Source organism: Trichechus manatus, unplaced genomic scaffold (genome assembly GCF_000243295.1).
Source record: "Trichechus manatus latirostris isolate Lorelei unplaced genomic scaffold, TriManLat1.0 scaffold00073, whole genome shotgun sequence".
Classification (NCBI taxonomy): domain Eukaryota; kingdom Metazoa; phylum Chordata; class Mammalia; order Sirenia; family Trichechidae; genus Trichechus; species Trichechus manatus.
The window spans coordinates 7,947,305-7,969,729 of NW_004444009.1; the positions used below are offsets into that span (position 1 = coordinate 7,947,305).

Genomic DNA, 22,425 nt, shown 5'->3' on the forward strand with positions numbered 1-22,425 from the left:
AAAATGGCAGAGCATGAGGCAGCATTTGAGCCCACATCTATTTGATTCCAAATGCCATGTTCTTTCCACTACATCAAGGAAGATCGAGAAGAGATTATTTCATGTTTGTAAACAGTGCCACCTTACGAAGGGACAAGTATCTAGTTTGTATTCTGGATTTTCACTCGCACTTGAGCAAAGTTTAACTGTACAGCTGGGCTATGTGTTGAACTGAAATGACCAGAGCGAGTAAATGGACTCATGATTAGCACCTATTAATATTTACTAAATGTTTGCTGGACAGACAGGTGACTGGAAGGATGGATGGAGAGAGAAGGAAAAGGCAAGGAGTTATAAATACTGCCTAATTGAAGAAATAGATCTCCTTGATCTCTTTTTTAATTAGTTAATAATATTATTATTGCTTTTAATATTCGTGGAGTAATAAAGACATTGAATTTCAGATTCAGGGAGCTGTTTGTCACCCTTGCTTTTTGTTTTTGCTGTTGGGTGCTGTCAAGTCTATTCCGACTCATAGTGACCCCATGTGTTACAGAGTGGAACTGCCCCATAGAGTTTTCTAGGCTGTAATCTTTACAGGGAGCAGATTGATGTGTTTTTCTCCTACGAAGACGCTGGGGAGTTTGAACCACTGACCTTTCGGTTAACATCCAAGCACTTAACGATTGTACCACCAGGGCTCCTTAATACCCTGAAATGTGGGTAAAAGTGAATTTTTCTTTCTTTTTTTTTTTTTTAACTATGGGTCTCTCAGTCTGAAATATCTACACTGCCTGGACAGAAACCTCTGGACTCTATAAGGCTGACCTACATTCCAAACCTTTTTAGCCCTGGCATATGTCCCAGTGATTGCCTTTCTAAACCCCAAGAGAGGAAGCCAAAATGAAGTTTCTGGACCCAAGTAAATCTGCAGATGGAGTGATGTGGGAACACTGAGCAAAGAATAGCAACACAAACAGGATTCCAGGTATTTTTTCCAACTGTTCAGTGCTCATAGATGGCATTCTCCAAATTCACACCTGCTTCCTTCTGAAAATCAGATAAGGTCAGGCTTATTTTAGTTTGGCTTTGAGAACTAATCCTTGTATACAGCCATTACTCTCTCAGAAGGTGTATACCTGTACCATACCCATGAGTTGATTATGACTCATAGTGATTCCATATGCGACAGAGTAGAACATCGCACCATAGGGTTTTCAATGGCTGATTTTTTGGAAGTAGATTGCCAGGCTTTTCTTCCATGGAACCTCTGAGAAGACTCAAACCACCAACCTTTCAGTTAGTAGCTGAGTGCATTAACTGTTTGCACCATCCAGGGACTCCTGTATACCCATGCTGTTGTTGTGTTCTATCAAGTCGAGTCTGACTCATAACAACCCTATATGACAGAATAGAGTTGCGCCATAGGGTTTCCTAGGCTATAATCTTTATGGGAGCAGATCACTAGGTCTTTTCTCCCAAGGAATAACTGATAGGTTGAAATCACCAACCTTTCTGTTTGCAACCGAGCACTTAATAATCGTTTCGTCACTGGGAGTCCTTTGTATATCCATATTGTTGTTGTTATTGTTAGGTGCCATCAAGTCAATTTTTTAATCCCCAGCAACCTCATGTGGCAGAATACAACTACCCCATAGGGTTTTCTAGGCTGTAATTTTTACAGGAGCTGATGGCCAGGTATTTCTCATGTGGAGCCACTGTGTAGGTTTAAACTTCCAACATTTCAGTTAGTAGCCAAGCACTTAACTGTTGCCCAACCAGGGTTCCTGTATATCCATACAAGTACTCACTCTTAAACTGTAGCAAACTCATCAAATAGTATGTTGACACTTGGGCTCTAAGGATGATTCCGACTCATAGCAACCCTAGATGACGCAGAACTGCCCCGTAGGGTTTCCAAGGCTGTAATCCTTACAGAAGCAGACTGCCATGTCTTCCTCCCACAGAGCAGCTGGTGGATTTGAATCACTGACCTTACGGCTAGCAGCTGAGCACTTAACCACTGTGCCGCCATGGCTCTTTGTATACCTATACTCACTCTTGTAGCTCTGCTTAGAGTCCAAGTGCCAATGAATTATTTGATGAGTTTGCTGTGTTCTGTTTAGTAATAACCCTGAGCTTGGTGAAAGGACAAGAAGTGCTATTGTAGGAACATGGATTGAGTTGATTATAGTTAAATTCTTCCTTCCCCTTATAGAATAAATAGGGAAATAGAGATTTTACAAAATGGAAAATGCACTGTTGATTCAGAGGTTTTCAGATGGTTTGGACTTTCTTCTCTCACTATTCACCCCAGAAAGTCCTCAATAATACTCTAGCTCAAATAGAATATCTAGTCATTGTGTCCCTGAGCCTTTGACCCCCTCCCAAAGCTATAAATATTAAAATGGGAACATGAAATGCTATCAAAATCACCATTATAGAACTATTTTAGGGACTATTATAATGTTAAGCAGTAAAATAAAAAGTATGAAATAAAATTTGTCAAAGAATCACAATATTTAAAAGCAGTGGCCCTGCTCTCTTGCAGTTTGAGCTTTACTGGGTGGTGCAGAGCACTTGTGTGTAATCATCAAGTTAGCCTTAGCACACATCTAAAATAACTTGGTCCACCAAGAAAGCCAGCCTGCCCAAAGTATTGAGCCTGTTCAAAGAGGCTCTGAGGCTTCCCTCCTTTAGCAATTGGATGTGGTAGGCCAGAATTATCCAGATAAGCTATTTCTGTTTGGACAGCCATGAAGGAAAATGGCCAGCACACCATCTTGCAGTGTGATGAGCTGGGCAGGCCAGAGCTGCTTTTGAGTGCTCGAGCGCCTGTTCCAGGAGCTCCCGCCTTCTGCCTGGGTGCCCTATGCCAGGCAGGCCTCTCCTCACCATCTGCTGCATGCTGGGCAGAGAGACAAGCAAGGCAGACCATCAGGTACACCCTCACATGCTCATCTGCCTCTACCTTACACCCACACACGCAGCCACCCTGGCTCCAATCTTTTGTTAGCCTGGCCACACAACAATCAGTTGCTGTGGAGTCAATTCCAACTCATGGAGACCCCATGTGTGTCTGAGTAGAACTGTGCAGCATAGGATTTTCAATGCCTGATTTTTCAGAAGTAGATCGCCAGGTCTTTGTTCCAAGGTGCTTCTGCGTGGATTTGAACCTCCAACATTTCAGTTAACAGCCAAGCACACTAACTGTTGGCACCACCCAGCAACTCCCTTCCTGACCACACACACCTGATTTATTTATGAAGGAAATGAAAGCAACCCCAAGACACAAAGGAAATAGTGGCTACAATACACACTGGTTAGCCCACAATATCATGTAGCAGTGTGAGAAGCTCAAGCTGTGCAGTTAGACCCACCTCGGTTTGAGTCCTACCTGTCTGAGCTCAGGCAGGCCACTTAACTCCTCCAGGCTACTTCGGATCTCCACTCGAGTTAGTTACCCATGGTATTTGTTGTCATCAGTAGATTTTATTTTTATAACATAAAATATTTTGGTAACTAGTTTTTTTTGTGTGTGCTTTAGATGAAGGTTTACAGAGCAAATTAGTTTCTCATTAGACAATTAATACACGTATTGTTTTGTGACATCAGTTCCCAGCCCCACGACATGTCAACACTCTTCCCTTCTCAACCTTGGGTTCCTCATTATCAGCCTTCCTGTCCCATCCTGCCTTGTAGTCCTTGCCCCTGGGCTGGTGTGCCCATTTAGTCTCATATACATGGTTGAACTACATGTATTATTGTTTGTTTTATGCGTCTGTCTAATCTTTGGCTGAAGGGTGAACCTCAGGAGTGACTTCATTACTGAACTAAAAGAGTGTCCAGGGGCCATACTGTCAGAGTTTCTCTAGTTTCTGTCAGACCAGTAAATCTGGTCTTTCTTTGTGAGTTAGAATTTTATTCTACATTTTTCTCCAAATCTGTCCAGGACCTCCTATTATGATCCCTATCAGAGCATTCAGTGGTAGTAGCCGTGCAACATCTAGTTGTGCTGGACTCAGTCTGGTGGAGGCTGTGGTACTTGTGGTCCATTTGTCCCCTGGACTAATCTTTCCCTTGTGTCTTTGGTTTTCTTCATTCTCCCTTGCTCCAGAGGGGGTGGGACCACTGGAGTATCTTAGATGGCCACTCACATGTTTTAAGACCTCAGATGCTACTCACCAAGATAGAATGTAGAAGATTTTCTTTATAAATTGTGTTATGCCAGTTGAGCTAGATGTCCCTCGAGACCATGGTTCCTGGCCCTCAGCCCAGTAATTCAATCCTCAGAAAGTTTGGATGTGTCTGTGAAGCTTCCATAACCTTGCCTTGGTCAAGCTGTGCTGGCTTCCCCAGTATTGTGTACTGTCTTATCCTTCACCAAAGTTACCACTTACCTGTTTCTAGTTAGTATTTTTCCCTTCCCACCCCTCCTCTCCCTCGTAACCATCAAAGATTGTTTCTTTTAGTGTGTAAACCTTTTCATAAGTTTTTATAGTAGTGGTCTCATACAATACTTGTCCTTTTGTGATTGACTTATTTCACTCAGCATGATACCCTCCAGATGCATCCATTTTATGAGTTGGTTTGCAGATTCTTCATTGTTCTTTATCATTGTGTAGTATTCCATTGTATGTACCACAGTTTGTTTATCCATTCATCTATTGATGGGCACTTAAGTTGTGTCCATCTTTTTGCTATTGCGAATAATGCTGCAGTGAACATGGGTGTACATATGTCTATTCATGTGACAATTCTTATTTCTTTAGGATATATTCCTAGGAGTGGAATTGCTGGCTGACAGGGCATTGCTATTTCTAGCTTTTTAAGGAAGCACTATATCGTTTTCCAAAATGGTTGCACCATTTTGCATTCCCACCAGCACTGCATAAGAGTTCCAATCTCCCTGCAGCCTCTCCAGCATTTTTTATTTTCTGTTTTTTGATTAGTGCCAGTAATGTTGGGGTGAGATGATATCTCATTGTAGTTTTGATTTGCATTTCTCTAATGGCTAGTGATGCGAGCATTCCCTCATGTATCTGTTAGTTGCCTGAATGTCTTCTTTGGTGAAGTGTCTGTTCATATCCTTTGCTCATTTTTTAATTGGATTATTTGTCTTTTTGTTGTAGAGGTGTTGAATTTTGGATTTTCCTGTAGATTTTAGAGGTCAAACCTTTGACGAATTTGTCACAGCCAAGGTTTTTTTCCCAGTCAGTCGGTTCTCTTTTTACTCTTTTGGTGAAGTCTTTTGATGAGCATAAGTGTTTTATTTTTAGAAGATCCCAGTTATCTAGCTTATCTTCTGGTGTTTTTGTATTGTTAGTTATGGTTTGTATCCTGTTTATGCTGTGTATTAGGGCCTCTAGAGTTAATGCTATTTTTTCTTCTATGGTCTTTATAGGTTTTGGTTTTATATTTAGGTCTTTGATCCATTTTGAATTAGTTTTTGTGTATGATGTGAGGTATGAGTCCTGTCTCATTTTTTTGCGGATGGACATCCAGTTTTGCCCACACCATTTGTTAAAAAGACTGTCTTTTCCCCCATTTAATGGACTCTAGGCTTTTGTCGGAGGTCAGGTGACTGTAGATGGATGAATTTACATCTGGGTTGTCAATTCTGTTCCATTGGTCAATGTATCTGTTGTTATACCAGTACCAGGCTGTTTTGACTACCGTAGCTGCATAGTAGGTTCTGAGGTCAGGTAGTGCCTGTCCTCCTACTTTCTTCATCTTCTTCAATGTACTTTACTTATCTGGGGCCTTGATAACTAGTTTTGATAAACACTAGTCAGACATTTCATAAAGTTCAGCCAAGCAGGAACAGGTCCCTCTTCTGATTTTTAATATCCAGTGTGGGAGAAACAAGTCAAAGATCTCTTCTTCTACTCTTTGTCTTACATTTAGGGGTTCTTATGACACTGAAAGGAGCCCTGATGGTGCAATGGTGAAGTGTGCAGCTGCTAACTGAAAGCTCATCGGTTCAAAGACACTCAGCAGCTCCAAGGGAGAAAGTCCTGACCATCTGCTCCCATAAAGATTATATATAGCCTAGAAAGCCTTATGGGGCAGTTCTACTCCATCACATGGGGTTGGCTGAGTCAAAATGGACTCAGTGGCACCTAACAGCAATAAAACGAGCTGAAGCCTCCCCCTGTTTTTTAAATGAAGAGCACCAGCCTATGAAGGGCTCAGTTAGAAAAGAGATGATCTCTCTCCGGGTTCAGGAAGGAAGTGAATACTGTGTAGGACTCCTTCCTCAGAGAAGCCTTTGGCTCTGTCCCTGAGCACGGCTCTTGTGAGGGTTACCAGAAGATATCTTTCAGGGCTTGGGCTGCCAGATTGCATTTTCACAGGTTCTCGGGCACAAACCTTTATTGAGAAAAATTAGAAAAGGGTATGGCCTAGCTCCTTGTCAGTCAAATCTACTTTTAAATAACTTCAATTGCAAAGGTATTTTTAGTATTTAAAAAAAAAAAAAATCTGACCCCAAGAAGCAATCTCCCTCATGAAGTCAATTTAGATATCACAAAATGCTACACAATAAAATATTGTGGGTAGTATGTCAGAGATTGCTGTAGATCAGTGGTTGTCTACCTGTGGTCCTGGGACCAGCAGCATCAGCATCAACATCACCTGGGATCTTGTCAGAAATTCTGATTCAGAAGCTCTTGGGTGGACCCAGCAACTTGTGTTTTCATAAACCCTCCCTCTTGGGAATGTTGGTGCGTGCTTAGGTTTGAGAACTTCTAGCTTAGAGTAACAGGGTTTGTGCAATGTAGAGGATTTATAGGGAGCATTCACTAAGTACTTGCATAAATATTCAAAACAAAACCAGTTGCCATGGAGTTGATTCTGACTCATGGCGACGCCATGTGTGTCAGAGTAGAACTGTGCTCCATAGGGCTGTCAACGGCTGATCTTTGAGTAATAGATTGCCAGGCTTTTCTTCCAAGACACTTGTGGATGGACTCGAACTTCAAACCAGGGCTTCAAACCAGACGTTTGCTGAGAATTTGCATTTCTAACCAGACTGAACCAGTTTGAAGCCCTGCTGTTGACCTTGCTGTTAGCAGAACTCACATAATTATTGTTTTTGTTGTTGTTAAGTGCTATCAAGTTGGTTCCAACTCATAGTGACCCTAGGTATGACAGAACAAAACAGTGCCTGGTCTTGTGCCATCCTCACAATCATTACTATGTTTGAGCCCATTGTTGCAGCCACTATGTCAGTCCATCTCATTGAGGGTCTTCCTCATAACTATTAATCTTGCAAAAATTAGACCTCATTTTTTAGATTAGAAAATTGAGGTTGAAGAAATTGTGACCTGCTCATATTATCACAGCTGTTAAGCATCAGAGCCAGGATTTGGACTCAGGATTTGGACCTAGTCCCTCTAAGATCCAGGTGCTGGGAAAAGAATGTAATGGACGAGAGCTTGTAGCCAGAGTGCCTGACCGGACCCCAGCATTGTGACTTAAAAGCTGTGTGGCTCTGGGCAAGCTGGTTAACATTTCTGTGTCTCCATTTCCTCATCTGTAAACCTCCATCTAATGAGGTTTTTGTGAAGATTCAATAAGATAATCCATGTAAAGTAATTGAACAGTACCAATTATTTAGAAAACGCCCAATAAATGCTGGTTTTGCTGTTGTTGTTGTCATACTGCCTCTCAGCCTGGTGGAGTGGAAGGAATATTCGTTGTTATGTCTCTTCCTTGGCATTGACCAATACTGAAGTCAAATCATCCTCCCCAAAAGCGCCAATATAAACAACAACCTCCTTCTCCCACGCAGCTCTTTCGGAGGCCACCCAATTCAGCCTCCAGAGCCAACTGACATTGAGTTAAATCCAACTCCTGGTGACTCCGTGTGTGTCAGAGTAGAACAGTACTCCACAGAGTTTTCAATGGATTTTTCAGAAGTAGATTGCCAGGCCTTTCTTCTGAGGCATCTATGGGTGGACTAGAACTGCCAACCTTTTGGTTAGCAGCCAAGAGTGTTAACCATTTGCACTACCTTCAATATTCTCTTTAGTATCATAAAAGAGCTGTTCCATCCCCTTGACCTCCTCCATGGACACATCACATGCCACCCCCCAAGCTATACATAGCCCAGGCCTAATTTGAGGGCCGTGGAAAGTGACAGGAGATTACCAGAGGTAAATGTCGGCTCTCTGATTTCAGGACAGGACATACGGTTGTTGAATTGCTTGGCATGTTGCCAGGTGGTATCAGGGACGGTGGGTAAAAACAGCCGCATTCAACTTTCGGCTTACATGGAAGGAGCAGGACTGCAGTCAGAGTATTTTAATGGCTGGCCTGAGGGACACCCACTTGGAGCTAAGATCTGTGACATTTTCACCCAGGCTCCTCAGTTCTCTGTTCGTTTGTTTTTTTTAGATTCTTAACCCTGCATTGAATACTGTGTAGGACTCTTTCCTCAGAGAGGGCTTGAGTTCTGCCCCCTGAGCATGTCTGTTTTGAGGGTTACTCATGCCCTTCAATAAGTACCCCACTCCTCCTCCACCTTCCCTCTGACCAGCTGATAAATTAGTCTTCCTCCTCTATAAAGGTGGCTCTCAGGAAGTGGTACAAATGTTACTTTCTTCCTCTATTTCCCTGAATAAGGGCTGATAAAACCCTGATGAGAAGACTGGACTTGGAGGACAGACATAGACATACAGAGCCACAAGGAGTCCCTGGGTGGTGCAAATGGTAAACGCACTTGGCTGCCAACCAAAAGGTTGGAGGTTTGAGTCCACTCAGAGGTGCCTCAGAAGAAGGGCCTGGTGATCTGCTTCTGAAAAATCAGCCATTGAAACCCTGCGGCTGGCCCCCATTTCCATAGCCCACTTTTCAGACAAAGATTAGACAGGTCTATAAAATGAAAAATAACACATGTAAGGACCGTGCTTCTTAGTTCAATCAAATATATGAAACCAAATGTGCAACTCTTCTCCAAAAGCAAGATGAGAAGGCAGGAAGAGACAGTAACTGGTCGAATGGGCACAGGGAAACCGGGGAGGATTGCAACCAATGTCACAAAACAATATGTATATGAATTTTTGAATGAGAAATTAACTTGAGCTGTAAACTTTCACCTAAAGCACCATAAAAAAAAGAAAAGAAACCCTGTGGGGCACAGTTCTATTCTGACACGCATGAGGTCGCCACGAGTCAGAATCAACTAAATGGCAACCAGTTTAGCGTCTTTGATGTGTTGTCCTCTCTGCCCAGGGGCAGTCACGCAGCACAGGGAGCTTGCCGGTCTCACCGCTGTATTAGTTGACCCCCCCCCTTTCATGGGCAAACTTCTTGAACAAGTGATCCACACCTGCTCTAACATGTCCTTGCCACCCACTCAACTGTTCAACTCCCAGAGCTTTGGCCTCTGCCCCAGCTCTTCTCTGAAAGGTCACCCATGACTTACCGGTCCTGAAATGAGAGCTCTCCTGGTGGTCCCACCCCTCCTTGGCTCCCTGGAACATTAGACATGACCACCCTCTCCTTCTTGAGGTTCTCTCCTCCCATGACCTTGGAATCACAAGACTATGATCCTTTTCATCCCCCCACTTCTCCGACTGCAACTTCTCTGCCTCCTGTGCCGGCTTGTGTGTGTGAGTGTGTATGTCCATGAGAGTGTAAAAAAAAAAAAACTTTTTATTACAGAAAATCTCAAACACACAAAAAGTAAATAGTGCAGTGAAATCTCATGTTCACCCAGCTTCAACCACCATTGCCTGCTTATAAAAAGGTATACTTTAAAAGCAATTGTATTTTTTAAAATCTTTTATTGTGCTTTAGGTGAAAGTTTACAGAGCAAATTGTTTTGGCATTTGACAGTTTGTACCTAAAGTGTTCCATGACAGTGGTTGCATTCCCATCGATGTGTCAGCATTTTCCCCATTTCCGCCCTGGGTGCCCTATTCTTTTCATTCAGATTTTCTACCCCTTCCTGCCTTCTCATCTTTGCTTTTGAGCAAATGTTGTCCTTTTGATCTTGTATAATTGATTGTTTCAAGGAACACGGTCCTCTGAGATGTTATTGTTTATTTTATGGGCCTGTCTATTGTTTGCCTGAAAGGTGGTCTCCGGGAATGGCTTCAGGCAGGCTCCTCTTCTTTCTCTTGCCTTCTACAAGACAACCAGTCTTTGACCCTGTGGTTTTCTCTGTACACTGTCCTCCCTGAAGATGTCACCCCTCTCAGTCCTTCACCTCTCACTTCCACAGCTCTGTTCAGGACCTCTCCCAGAGCTCCAAGACAGCACCTCCAGCTCTTGGCTAGACTTCCACAACCAAGAACACATGGCTTTTAAATCCAACCTGAGAACCTTGTACCAAGTTCTGTCATGCCCACTGTTCTGTCCTTCTCCCTGTTCCCTGGCTGGAGATCGTCTTGCCTCCTCTTCTCCTTTTGGTCTCCCTCCTTTCTCTCCAAAGCCAGGGAGAGTTAATGGGTCTGACTGATTTCCTCCCTGTAACATCACCTGCATAAGTTACTTCTTCTCCAGTCACTGCCAATGCCTTAGTCTTAGAGTCATCTCCTACCTAGATCATGGCATCAGCTTCCAACTTGGTCTTCTTTCCTTTCCACTCTCCTTTCTCTCTGATATACGCCATTAGATTAACCCTCCCAGAACTCGAATTAGTCATACTGTTCTCAAAATCTGCCAAATCAGAACTTCTAGTCCTAATATTCAAAGTCCTTCATATTCTTTTTCTAATATGCCTTAAACACACTACTACTTTCAGCTCCCTAAAATAAACCCTCAGCTCAGATAAGTCAGCTCATTCTCCTATACCCACTGTCATGGATTGAATTATGTCCCCCAAAAAATATCTGTCAACGTGGCTGGTCATGACTCCCAGTATTGTATGATTGTGTACCATTTTGTAATCTGATGTGATTTCCTTATGTGTTGTAAACTCTATCACTGTGATGTAATAAGATGGATTAGCAGCAGTTATACTGATGAGGTACAAGATTGGATAGTGTGTTAAGCCAATTTCTTTTGAGATATAAAAGAGAGAAATGAGCAGAGACACGTGGGAACCTCATACCACCAAGAAAGCAGTGCCAGGAGCAGAGCAATCCTTTGGACCTGAGGTTCCTGCGCCAAGAGGCTCCTAGACCAAGGGAAGATTGAGGACGTGGACCTTCCTCCAGAGTGAACAGAGAAGGCATTCCCTTGGAGCTGAAGCCCTGAATTTGGACTTGTAGCCTACTGGACTGTGAGAGAATAAACTTCCCTTTGTTAAAGCCATCCATTTGTGGTATTTCTGTTAGAGCAGCACTAGATGACCGAGACAGCCATCCTGCACTTTGGCACCTTCAAATCTTTGCATAGGCCATCTCCCCTTCCTGGGCTCAACTTTTTGCTCTCCTTGCCTATGCACACACTCCTCTTTTAAGATCTAGCTAGTCTCCTCTCTTCCATTCAGTCTCACCTTTCATTCATTCATTTACATAATTAATATTTTTTTAGATCTACTCTGCCCAGGTACTATACTAGGTGCTAGAGATAGCATGGGGAGAAACACAGACATGAACCCTACCCTCACAGAACTTACAGACTATCAAATAGATAGTTGGTAGACACATGATCATTAGTAGGCAATTACAAGTTGAAAAAGCGTTCTGAAGGGAAAAGTACAGGGTGCTATGAACAAGTGTAAGAAGGGGCCCCAATTTAGACTGGGAGTCAGAGGAATGCCTTCTGAGGAACTGACATTGATGTGAAGATTTCAAGGATATGTAGGAGTTGGTGAAGAATAAATTGTCTTCTAGTCAGAGGGAAGAGCATATGAGGAAGCAGACGTCTGACACTGCACAGATGAAACTGACAGCAGTTTATTAGTGACATATACTCACAGTCAGGAAAGGGAAACCACACCAGACGGAGTCACATGGCAGTTGCACTTGCGAACAGAGCGAACAATCAGGGGCTATGGGAGGCAGGGTTTGTAGTAACAAGAGGGTGATGTGACCCCTGGTTTTTGTGGGAGGATGTGATTGGTTTATTTGAATATTTCCGTGGGCTGACAGGGAACTAAAGCCCACTACTCTGGGATTAGCAGGCACTGTGCCTGGTCCCCATGATAAAGAGGGTTGTTTGGCTAGGGGACTTTATCTATGGTAGTAGAGTGAATAGGGGGCCTTGCTCTTAAGCTATTTGAGAACTTCCTGATTTTTACAGAGGTCAAGGTGGCACATAATAGTGACCTTAATTTCAAGTCTTACATCACACCTGTGCAGTAAACAACCTGCACAGCTGAACAAGGTGATCCTGCGCAAAGACCTAAAGAGGAAAGGGATTGTTGTTTTGAGGAACCAAAAAAAGGTGTATTAAGTGAGGGGGAGAGTGGCACCAAATGAGGCTGGAGAGGCAAGCGGGCCAAATCGTGCACGGCTTTGTAGGCCACATCAGGGATTTGAAATTTCATCCTGCATGCAATGGAAATAAAATCCACAGTACTTACCACAGCTCACTGGGCTCTGCATGATCAAACTTTCCTGCCCACGGAACTTCCTGTCTCTCCCATAGCACTTGTTTCCTATCCTAGTCCTTGCACACACGCCAGAATCTCTCTGTATTATTATAAGTTTTCACTAGCTTCCTCAGGTGTGCATGCCATACCTCCCTAACTAAGTCACAGGGTCCTCGGACCTGAGACACATCTTGCACATTTTTGTTTAGCACAGTATCTTGAACATAGTAGGTCCTCTATTAGTAATTATTGCTCGGTTTCCATTCTAATATGTTAGGCTTTGGTATCTTTGAACTGATGTAAGTCCTGGAACCCTATCCAGCTGTCAATATTAAGAGAAAATCTAACATTTATTAAACACTTATATGGTGTATCTTTGGCTATGTATATTTTCACCAGAAAAAAAAAAAGGTCGAGAAGGGAGAGGGTTGACATGTTGTGGGGTTGTTAACCAGTGTCATAAAACAATATGTGTACTACTGTTTCATGAGAAACTATTTGTTCTGTAGGCCTTCACCTGAAGTACAATAAAATAAATAAATAAATAAAACACTACAAGCAAAGAACTGTGCTGTGTACTTTATATGCATTATATCATTTAATCTTCAAACAGCGCTATGAAGTAGATACTGTTTTTGTCCACATTTTAAAGCTGAGGCACAGCACAGGCTTGTGATCAAGTCAGGAGTCCAGGTCTTTGATTCTAAGACGTGTGCTTTTAACCACTAGGATATACTACCCCTGGGTCATTTATTCCCTTAACAATGAGGTATGCTTGGACCCATCATTACAGAGGTAATATGCTAGTAAAAGTACAATAAATATATGCACAACGCAATATAAAAGAAGAGTAACAATATGCTATAAATATCCACTTCTTTACTATTGAATTATGCATATTATTTACCTAGAACTTTTTTTTTAAAGTTCTTTTTGCACTCAATGGAATCAGCAATAGTGAAAGCAAATCCTAATGTTTCTGGAAAGAATGAGCTTTGTGCCAATGCTCAAGGGATGCCACATGACCAACCAGTAAGAGATAACCTCTATTCCCTAGGAAAGACTGGTAACAGGCATGACCATCTGGGAAGAAACCAAACAAACAAACAAAACCAGCAGGGGAAGATTAAAATTCTACAGGAGAAAATTGTAATCTGAATTGAAAAGTGTATCCCAGTTTTCTGGGAATTTAGAAGACTGATATGACGCCACCTTTTCTTCTCCTCATATCTACAACATTCTGCCACTGTAATTGATACAGTTGCCACCTCCCACATTGGCTCACAAGCTCCTTGAACTTGTGAAGCACTTGGGTCAGTCCTTCTATTCATCCACAAAAATGTTGAGTGTCTCCGAGGAACTGTGCAAGATACAAAAGAAACACAAAATGAGGCCCTTCTCCTTGAGGGAGGAAAGATTCACAATGCAAAAGAGACTTATGTCCACCATACCAGTTGTTTCCGACTCACAGCAACCATAGGGTTGTCAGAGCAGAACTGTGCACCATGGGGTTTTCAGTGGTTGAATTTTCAGAAGTAGATCATCAGGGCTTTCTCCCAAGACATCAAACCTCCAATCTTTTGGTTGCACCAAAATAAGTGCTGTGTCCTTGTGAGAGGGTATTGGAATTAACAGAAAGGGGAAATCTATGGGGGCTAGATAGAGCATGAGCCTGAAGCTGGGCTTTGCAGGGTTTGGGTTGAAGAAGAGGGGAGAATGTGACATTTGAGCTAGGGAGTTAGAGATTGAGCAAAGGCGGAAGCAAGACCTCGTCAAGTGTGAGAGGCCGACAGTGTCATGCCTGCCTCACTGGCCCAGCAGGGGTCCCTGGTCCTGACGGGGCTGGATAATGTCAGGAGTCAGCCCAAAAGGCTCTAGCCTTTCATTACAGTCATTCTCCTCCCACAGTGTCACTGCGCTTCCGGGGTCACTAGCAGCCCAGGCCACTCCTGGCATAGGCCTACTGGGGTGTGTGCTAGGGCTCCTGAAAGTGATGACAAGGCTCAAGAGGGCAGGCTTTGGGCCTAGTCAGGGATGGAGGTGAGAGTGACAGGGTGATGCAGGAATTGTGAGGAAGGGTGCCAAGGAGGAGGCAGGGCAGGTCTCAGCTAGTTTGAGTTCCTGCCCATCTGTGATTGCTGGCTCTTCTATCCATTCATGGGAGAGGACAGTGATTGGTTGTATTTGGTTAAAGAAGAAAACAGAATTTAGTTCATCTGAGATAGTACCTTCTACTCATATATCTTCAAAAAAAGAAAAAGAAAGAAACCTGCTGACGTCAAGTGGACAGAGTAGAACTGCCCATAGGATTTCCAAGGAAGATTCGAACTGGCGACCTTTCAGTTAGCAGCCAAGCTCTTAACTACTGCACCACCAGGGCTCCATATCTTCAAAAGTCACGTGAATATCAATAAGGTAACTAGCAAGGCCATGCTTCAGGTAACTAGGAAAAGCACACAATTTGCATCTACCTGAAAAAAATCAAAACATGTCTGTGTATGTCGAGGAGAAATGAGAGTTAAATTCTCTGTTTAATTCTCAGATTAAATTTTTTATTTGAGCTTTCATTTCTTACATTCTCACTGTTACTAATTCTTGTCTCCTACATAAAATGTAGAGGGGACAAGAGAGCCAAGCATGGCCCCATGGGTCACAGTTGGAAGAACACTAGGCCAGATTATTTTGGATGAATTGGAAAAGATTTATAGCAGTGTTTTCCGGAGTGTGGTGTGAGATATGCTGCGTCAGAATCATAGGGTGTGGTTGTGTGGTTTATAAAAATATGGATTCCTGAGCCCCACCCCACCTCTACTCCACTCTCTGGTGCTGAAGCCCGGGAAGCTTCATTTTACCCAACGCCCAGGGTGATTCTCATGCACACTGGAAGTTTAAGAACCACTGTTAGAGGCTCCTACTCTAGTGTATGGAAACTTATTAATGCCACTCTTATTGATTGAATTGTGTCCCCCAAAAATGTGTGTCAACTTGGCTAGGCCATTATTCCCAGTATTGTGTGGTTGTCCTCCATTTTGTGATCTGATAGAATTATCCTATGTGTTATAAATCCTAACCTCTATTATGTTAATGAAGCAGGACTAGAGGCAGTTACATTAATGCGGCAGGACACAATCTATAGGATTAGGTTGTCTCTTGATTCAGTCTCTTTTGAGATATAAGAAAGAAGCGAGCAGAGAGGAGAGGGACCTCACATCACCAAGAAAGAAGAGCCAGGAGAAGAATGCGTCCTTTAGACCCAGGGTCCCTGTGCTGAGAAACTTGTAGACTCAAGGGAAGATTGAAGACAAGGACCTTCCTACAGAGTCACAGAGACAGAAAGCCTTCACCTGGATCTAGCACCCTGAATCCAGACTTCTAGCTCTCTAGACTGTGAGAGAATAAATTTCTGTTTGTGAAAGCCATCCACTTGTGGTATTTCTGTCATGGCAGCACTAAGTATCTAAAACAATCACCAAGTCATTAGGTCTCAGCATCATTGGCCTTGAATGATAGACAATGAAACACTGAAGGTAAGATTTTGACAGCACTAAATAGGACAGAGTGACTTACACTGAAATCCAGAAAACTCATTCAGAAATGACCTTGTCTAACAGATTGAATACAATACTCTAAAACCAAGTGAGTTTGCAGAAAGACTGGCATGTATAGGCATTGTAGGAAAGCTCAAGATGAGTCATACCATAAAGACTAATGATAATGCCTTTCATCCTAAACCTTCCCTAATCCTGGCCAAAATCCAAGAAAAAGAGAAACTGTAAGGGGAAGGGTGTCATTTGTTACCTGCCCCCATCCCAGCCACCAGAGATACTACACAGAGCAGCTCTCTGTGTTTCTGCCCAATACCCTTAGCCTTCGAGGAAGGAGTTTTTAGGAAGTAGAGATAAAGAGAATGAGGAGCAAGTGAGAAGTTTAGAGAGGAAAAAATAAATAAGCAAAGGAAGACCTCAGAAACATTAATAACAAGAGAAGAAATCCAAGGGGAGAAGCCACAGATGCTGGGAGAGATGAAGGAAGACGTGGGAGTGAGGAAGAAAATGAAAGAAGCAGACATAAAAGAGAAAGTAGAGGGATTTTTAACACACTTTGTAGAGCCTAATAGACCCAGACTCTAATCCAGCTTCTGCCACTTACTGCAGGTTCACAATCCCTTATCCATAATTCCAAAATCCAAAATGGCAAACCTAAAACTCTTTTCTAAGTTTTCTGGAAGCTTATTTGGTGGTAAAACCTAACCTAAATTAATGTGAGGATATTTATAGTTTTTATTTTCCCTGCTTAGTATAAAAATGCTATAGAAATATTAGTACATTCGACACTTCCTGTCGAGACTGTGATCAGGGTTATATAATATTTGATATTTGTACCATATTGCCTTTGTAAAATCTGAAGGAAAAAAGACTGAATTCAGATGAATTGGCTCTGAGGGACCAATTCCTAGAAAAACACAAACTACCTCAACACATCTAATGTGAAATAAATAATTTTAATTTCTCAAGGAAATTGAACTTGTAATTTTAAAATTCTCGAAAAAGAAATATCTGGGCCCACATGGTTTCACTGGAGAATTCTAACAAATATTTAAAAAAGAATTAACACCAATTCTATGCAATCTCTTCCTGAAAATAAAACTCTCTGCATATAAGGAATAGAGAGGAGCTTCCTTAACTTGATAAGAAGCAGCTACAAAAAACCTACAGCTAATATTATACTTACTGGTGAAAGATTGAATGCTTTCCCCCTAAGAATGAGAACAAGGCAAGGACGTCCTTTCTCATACTCTTATTAACATAATGCTGGAAGATCTAGTAAATGCAATAAGGCAACACAAAGAAATAAGAGGCATACAGGTTTGGAAAGGAAGAAACAAAACTGTCCCTATTTGCAGATGACATGATTATCTACGTAGAAAATCCCAAGGAATTTACAAAAGAAAAAGAAAAAAAAGTCTTCTAGCACAATTGCTCTCTATTCACCGGAGCAACATAGGAAGAAAGAGAGTCAGAAATAGAAGGAAGATATGGAAGGTGTGGATAATTGCCTCCGTGAACAATTGTTTCCTTTGCCATGAGACCAGAAAAAATGGATGGTGCCCAGCTACCTTTACTGAACATTTTGATCAGAGATTCTACTGAAGAATCTCTGATCAAAAAGGGGAAAATGCAGAACAGAATTTCAAATTCTCATGGACTCCAGACTTCCTGGAGCCATGATGATTGGAGAAACCCTTGAAACTATTGCCCTGAGATAATCTTTAAACTTTAAAACAAAAATATCCCCTGAAGTCATCTTAAAACCAAACAATAGTTTAGCTTAACAATAAATTTAGTGACAAAGTCTGCCTTGAGCATTATGCTCTTTTAAGAACTATCTATATGAGATCAAATTGACAACAGCAACTCTAAAGATTAGATAGGAACCTTAAGGGGCAGTGAGTTTATGTTAAGGGAGAAGGAAAAACTCAGAAAAGGAGGGTGAGAAAGGTTACACAACTCAAAGAATGTAATCAGTGTCACTAAATTGTACATGTAGAAACTGTTGAATTGGTGTATGTTTTGCTGTGTATATTCTCAACAGCAACAAAATAAATAAACAAAAATTAGAAAGAAAAACATAAAAAATACCTTCTAGAACTAGTAAGTGAGTTCAGCAGGGTAACAGGATACGAGATAAACATACAAAAATCGCTTATACTTCTGTATACTAGCAATGAACATATGGACACCAAAATTTAAAATATAATACCATTTAAAACTTCTCAAAAAACTAAATAGTTAGGTGTAACTCTAACAAAACATGTACAGGGCTTGTGTGATGAAAACTATACAATGCCGATGAAAGAAATCAAATAGCATCTAAATAAATGGAGAGACACAACATGTTCATGGATTGGAAGACTCAACATAAAATAGCTTTCAGTTCTCCCTAAATTAATACACAGATTTAATGCAATTCCTATCAAAGCCTCAGCAAGAATTTTTATAGTTCTAGACAAGATTGGTGGCACAGTGGTTAAGCATTCAGCTGCTAACCAAAACATCAACAGTCCAAATCCACCTGCAGCAGCTTGGAAACCCTATGCGGCAGTTCTACCCTGTCCTATAGATAGAGTCGCTATGAGTTGGAGTCGACTCGATAGCAACAGGTTTTAGGCAAGATTATTCTTAAATTTACAGGGAAAGGCAAAGGATCTAGAATAGCTAAAGCAATTTTGAAAAAAAAAAAAGAATGAAGTGGTAGAAATCAGTCTATCTAACTTCAAGACTTATTATACAATTACTGTAATCAAGACTACATGGTATTTGTGAAGGGATAGGCACATAGATCAATGGAACAGAACTGAAAAACCAGAAATAAACGCACACAAATATGCCAACTGATTTTTGACAAAAGTGCAAAAGCAATTCAATGGAGGAAAGATAGAATTTTCAACAAATGGTGTTGAAGCAATTGGATATCCATTGGCAAAAAAATTAAACCTCAATCTAAGTCTCACATCTTAAGTAAAATTTAACTCAAAATGAACCATGAGCTTGAATATAAAATACAAAACTTTTAGGAAAAAATAAGAGAAAATTTTGAGATCTAGAGCTAGGCAGAGTTCATAGACTTCACACCAAAACACAATCCATGGCAAATAAGTACATGAAAAAATATATTCAACATCATTAGCCATTAGTGAAATGCAAACCAAAACCACAATGAGATACCACTACACACTTGTCAGAATGGCAAAAATAAAAATAGTGACAGTACCACATTCTGGCAAGGATGCAGACAAACTAAATCACTCATACAATGTTGGTAGGGATGTAAAATGGTACAGCCACCCTGGTAAACAATTTGTTACTTTCTTTAAACATTAAATATGCAACTACTATGTGACCCAGCAATTGCATGCTTAGGCATTTATCTCAGAGAGATTAAGACTAACATTTACACAAAAACTTGTGCATGAATGTTTATAACAGCTTTATTTGTAATAGCCCCAAAATAAAAATGGTCCAGATGTCCATCAACGCGTGAAGATTAAACAAGCTGTGGTACCTCATATCATGAGCTACTACTCAGCAATAAAAAGGAATCGCCTGTTGATACACATAACAACCTGGATGGATCTCCAGAGAGAGAATTACGCTGATTTAAAGGTCAGTTCTAGGGGGACCTCATACCGTCAAGAAAGCAGTGCTGGGAGCAGAGTGCGTCCTTTGGACTGGGGTTCCTGCGCAAAAAAGCTCCTAGTCCAGGAGAACACCGAAGAGAAGAAGGCCGACAGACAGAAAAAGGCTTCCCTGGAGCTGACGCCCTGAATTTGGACTTTTAGCCTACTGTGACTGTGAGGAAATAAACTTCTCTTCATTAAAACCATCCACTTGTGGTACTTCTGTTAGAGCAGCACTAGATGACTAAGACATGGGGGTTAAATACCCTACCAGAAAATATGTAATTAAATGATAAGTTGATGTTATAGACCAACTTTTCCTGAAACTTAGACTTTCTTTAAAGAAAAGTGTTATCTCAGACTCCCAGGGTTGACTTGAGTTATTTTTACTGTAATGCTCTTTAAGTATGTACAAACATAAAAGCATATTATAAACTCCTTATTGCTGTTAAGTAACTATAAAACAAAAGAATATGAACAAATTAAATACAAGGTACACCCGGACAGAGCTGGAGAAAAATGTAGAACAAAATTCAAGCTCACAAAAAGAAAAGAAAAAAAAAAAAACCAGACTTACTGGTCTGACAGAGACTGGAGAAACCCTGAGAGTTTAGCCCCCAGACACACTTTTAACTCAGTACTGAAGTCACTTCTGAGGTTCACCCTTCAGCCAAAGATTAGACAGGCCCATAAAACAAAACTAAAGACTAAACTAAAGACTAAAGGGGCACACCAGCCCCGGGGCAAGGATGAGAAGCCAGGAGGAGACAGGAAAACTGGTAATGGGGAACCCAAGGTTGAGAAGGGGAGAGTGTTAACATGTCGGGGGGATGGCAACCAATGTCACAAAACAACATGTGTACTAATTGTTTAATGAGAAACTAGTTTGCTCTGTAAACCTTCCTCTAAAGTACAATAAAAAAAATTAAATGAATAATTACAAGGTACAAAATCAATAAAATTCAAGTGAACAGCAAAAAAAATAAAATAAAATAAAAAAATAAAAAGTCAGTTCTAAAAGGTTACATACTGTATGATCCCATTTATATAACATTCTTGAAATGAAAAAAATTATAGAAATGGAGAACAGATTAGTGGTTGCGAGGGATTAAGGAGGGGCTGGGAACTGGAATAAGTGGAGGTAGCTGTAAAAGGGTAACATGAGGGATCTTTATGGTCATGGAAAGGTTCTATGTCTTGACTGTATCGATGTCAATATCCCAGTTGTGATAGCATACTATAGTTTTGCAAGATGCTACCACTGGAGAAAAAAGGTAAATTGTACTATCTGTATTATTTCTTACAATTGCATGTTAATCTACAATTGTTTTTTCGAAAGTTTGATTTTAAAAACGTAAGATTAGTATCTCATGATCTCTCCAGTAGCTTCTCCACTCTATTTCAAGCCTCCATTCAGCCAGATGGCCGGGATTAGATCTCAGTCAGTTGAGGGTCTCCCTGCCTCCTCATATCTACGTTTCAGGGAGCTTAGCATGGTGCCAGTCTTGTGCTTGGTGTCATCATCAACACTGGTGTCAGCCCAGAGTAGTTTTCAGCCATCTGCCCACTGAGAACACTGCTGCATTCTCCTCACCTTTGAAGCTGAAGTCTCTCTGTGCTCTCCTCCCTCCCCAACAGCACTTCCTATTGTGTGTCACTCTTGGCCACACAGAAGACACTCTGCTACTCCTTCCTCTCAATGGGCTGCAGGAAACCTGGAGAGGCCATCTTAGGCCTACTTGCCAGATACACTAAATGGGCATTTCTATGCCACAAGCACTGGGTGGGGGGACTTGAGGACTATGCTAGGATATGGGTGACATAGGCCTCCTTTATTCTAAGATCCCTCAGCCTATCTGTGGTCCTCTTGTGTCCCCACCCTACTCCAGGTTGATCTGACAGCAGGGGCAAGGCTCAGAGCCACTTCTCAGTTACCTTTGCTTCCTTTCTGATTTTCCCTTCTCCAAATTCAAATGTCACCTATGCAAAGGGCAGCAGAGGGTGTGACACTGAATATATTGTTTCAGCTCTTTTATCTTGGGCCTGGTCCTCAGATTTGATCTCCTTGGTTCCCAGCATTCTGCTGAGTCATCCTTCAACTGAGATAATAAGCATAAAATTCCTTAGTTGCTGCTTGAATTGGCCAAAGTAACAGGAAGTATGGAGGAGAAACCTCCTGTCAATACATCAAAATATTATTCTGTGATATCTTCTATAATCTTTCTCTCTTCGGCCCAACTACCTTCCTATTTGTCTTTTCCTTCAGCTTGTGGCCCAGGTCCTAGAGCATAAAGATATAGGCTTTGTGACGGTGGATGCCAAGAAAGAAGCCAAGCTTGCCAAGAAACTAGGTAAGTGTGACTTTGGGGATATATCAGGAAAAAAAGTGTCTCTTGCAAAAAAGCACAGTTGCATTTATTCTCGAATGATAGCTGGCCTATTTTTAAGATAAATATAAAATGATCACGCATACCTTAGTTTTGGTTGGAAAGAGTTTCATAAAAATAAATCTAGGCCTGAACTGAATAGTTTTGTACTGATCATCTGATATATTTTTGTTTCTGTACAATGAACAGTACCTACCTAGAGAAAATAACACTAAAGGAACTAGGGTACCAAGAAGACTGTGGTCCTACTCTCAGAGAGCTTCCTGTTATAGTTTTTGTTGTTAGCTACCATCACACCATCCTCGACTCATGGCAACCCCATGCACAACAGGATCAGATCTATAGGGTTTTCTTTGGCTGGTAAATCACCACACATTTCTTCCTAATCCATC

The 22,425-nt window shown here is 41.4% G+C and overlaps 1 protein-coding gene across 1 annotated transcript in view; it reads left to right on the forward strand.

Annotated features, from left to right (window-relative positions):
* CASQ2 (calsequestrin 2) overlaps positions 1 to 22,425 on the forward strand; it is a 123,437-nt gene that overhangs the window by 22,273 nt on the left and 78,739 nt on the right. The window contains exon 2 of the mRNA XM_004380359.2: positions 21,913 to 21,997. Coding sequence (XP_004380416.1) covers positions 21,913 to 21,997 — 85 coding nt within the window. The remainder of the gene's footprint in view (positions 1 to 21,912; positions 21,998 to 22,425) is intronic.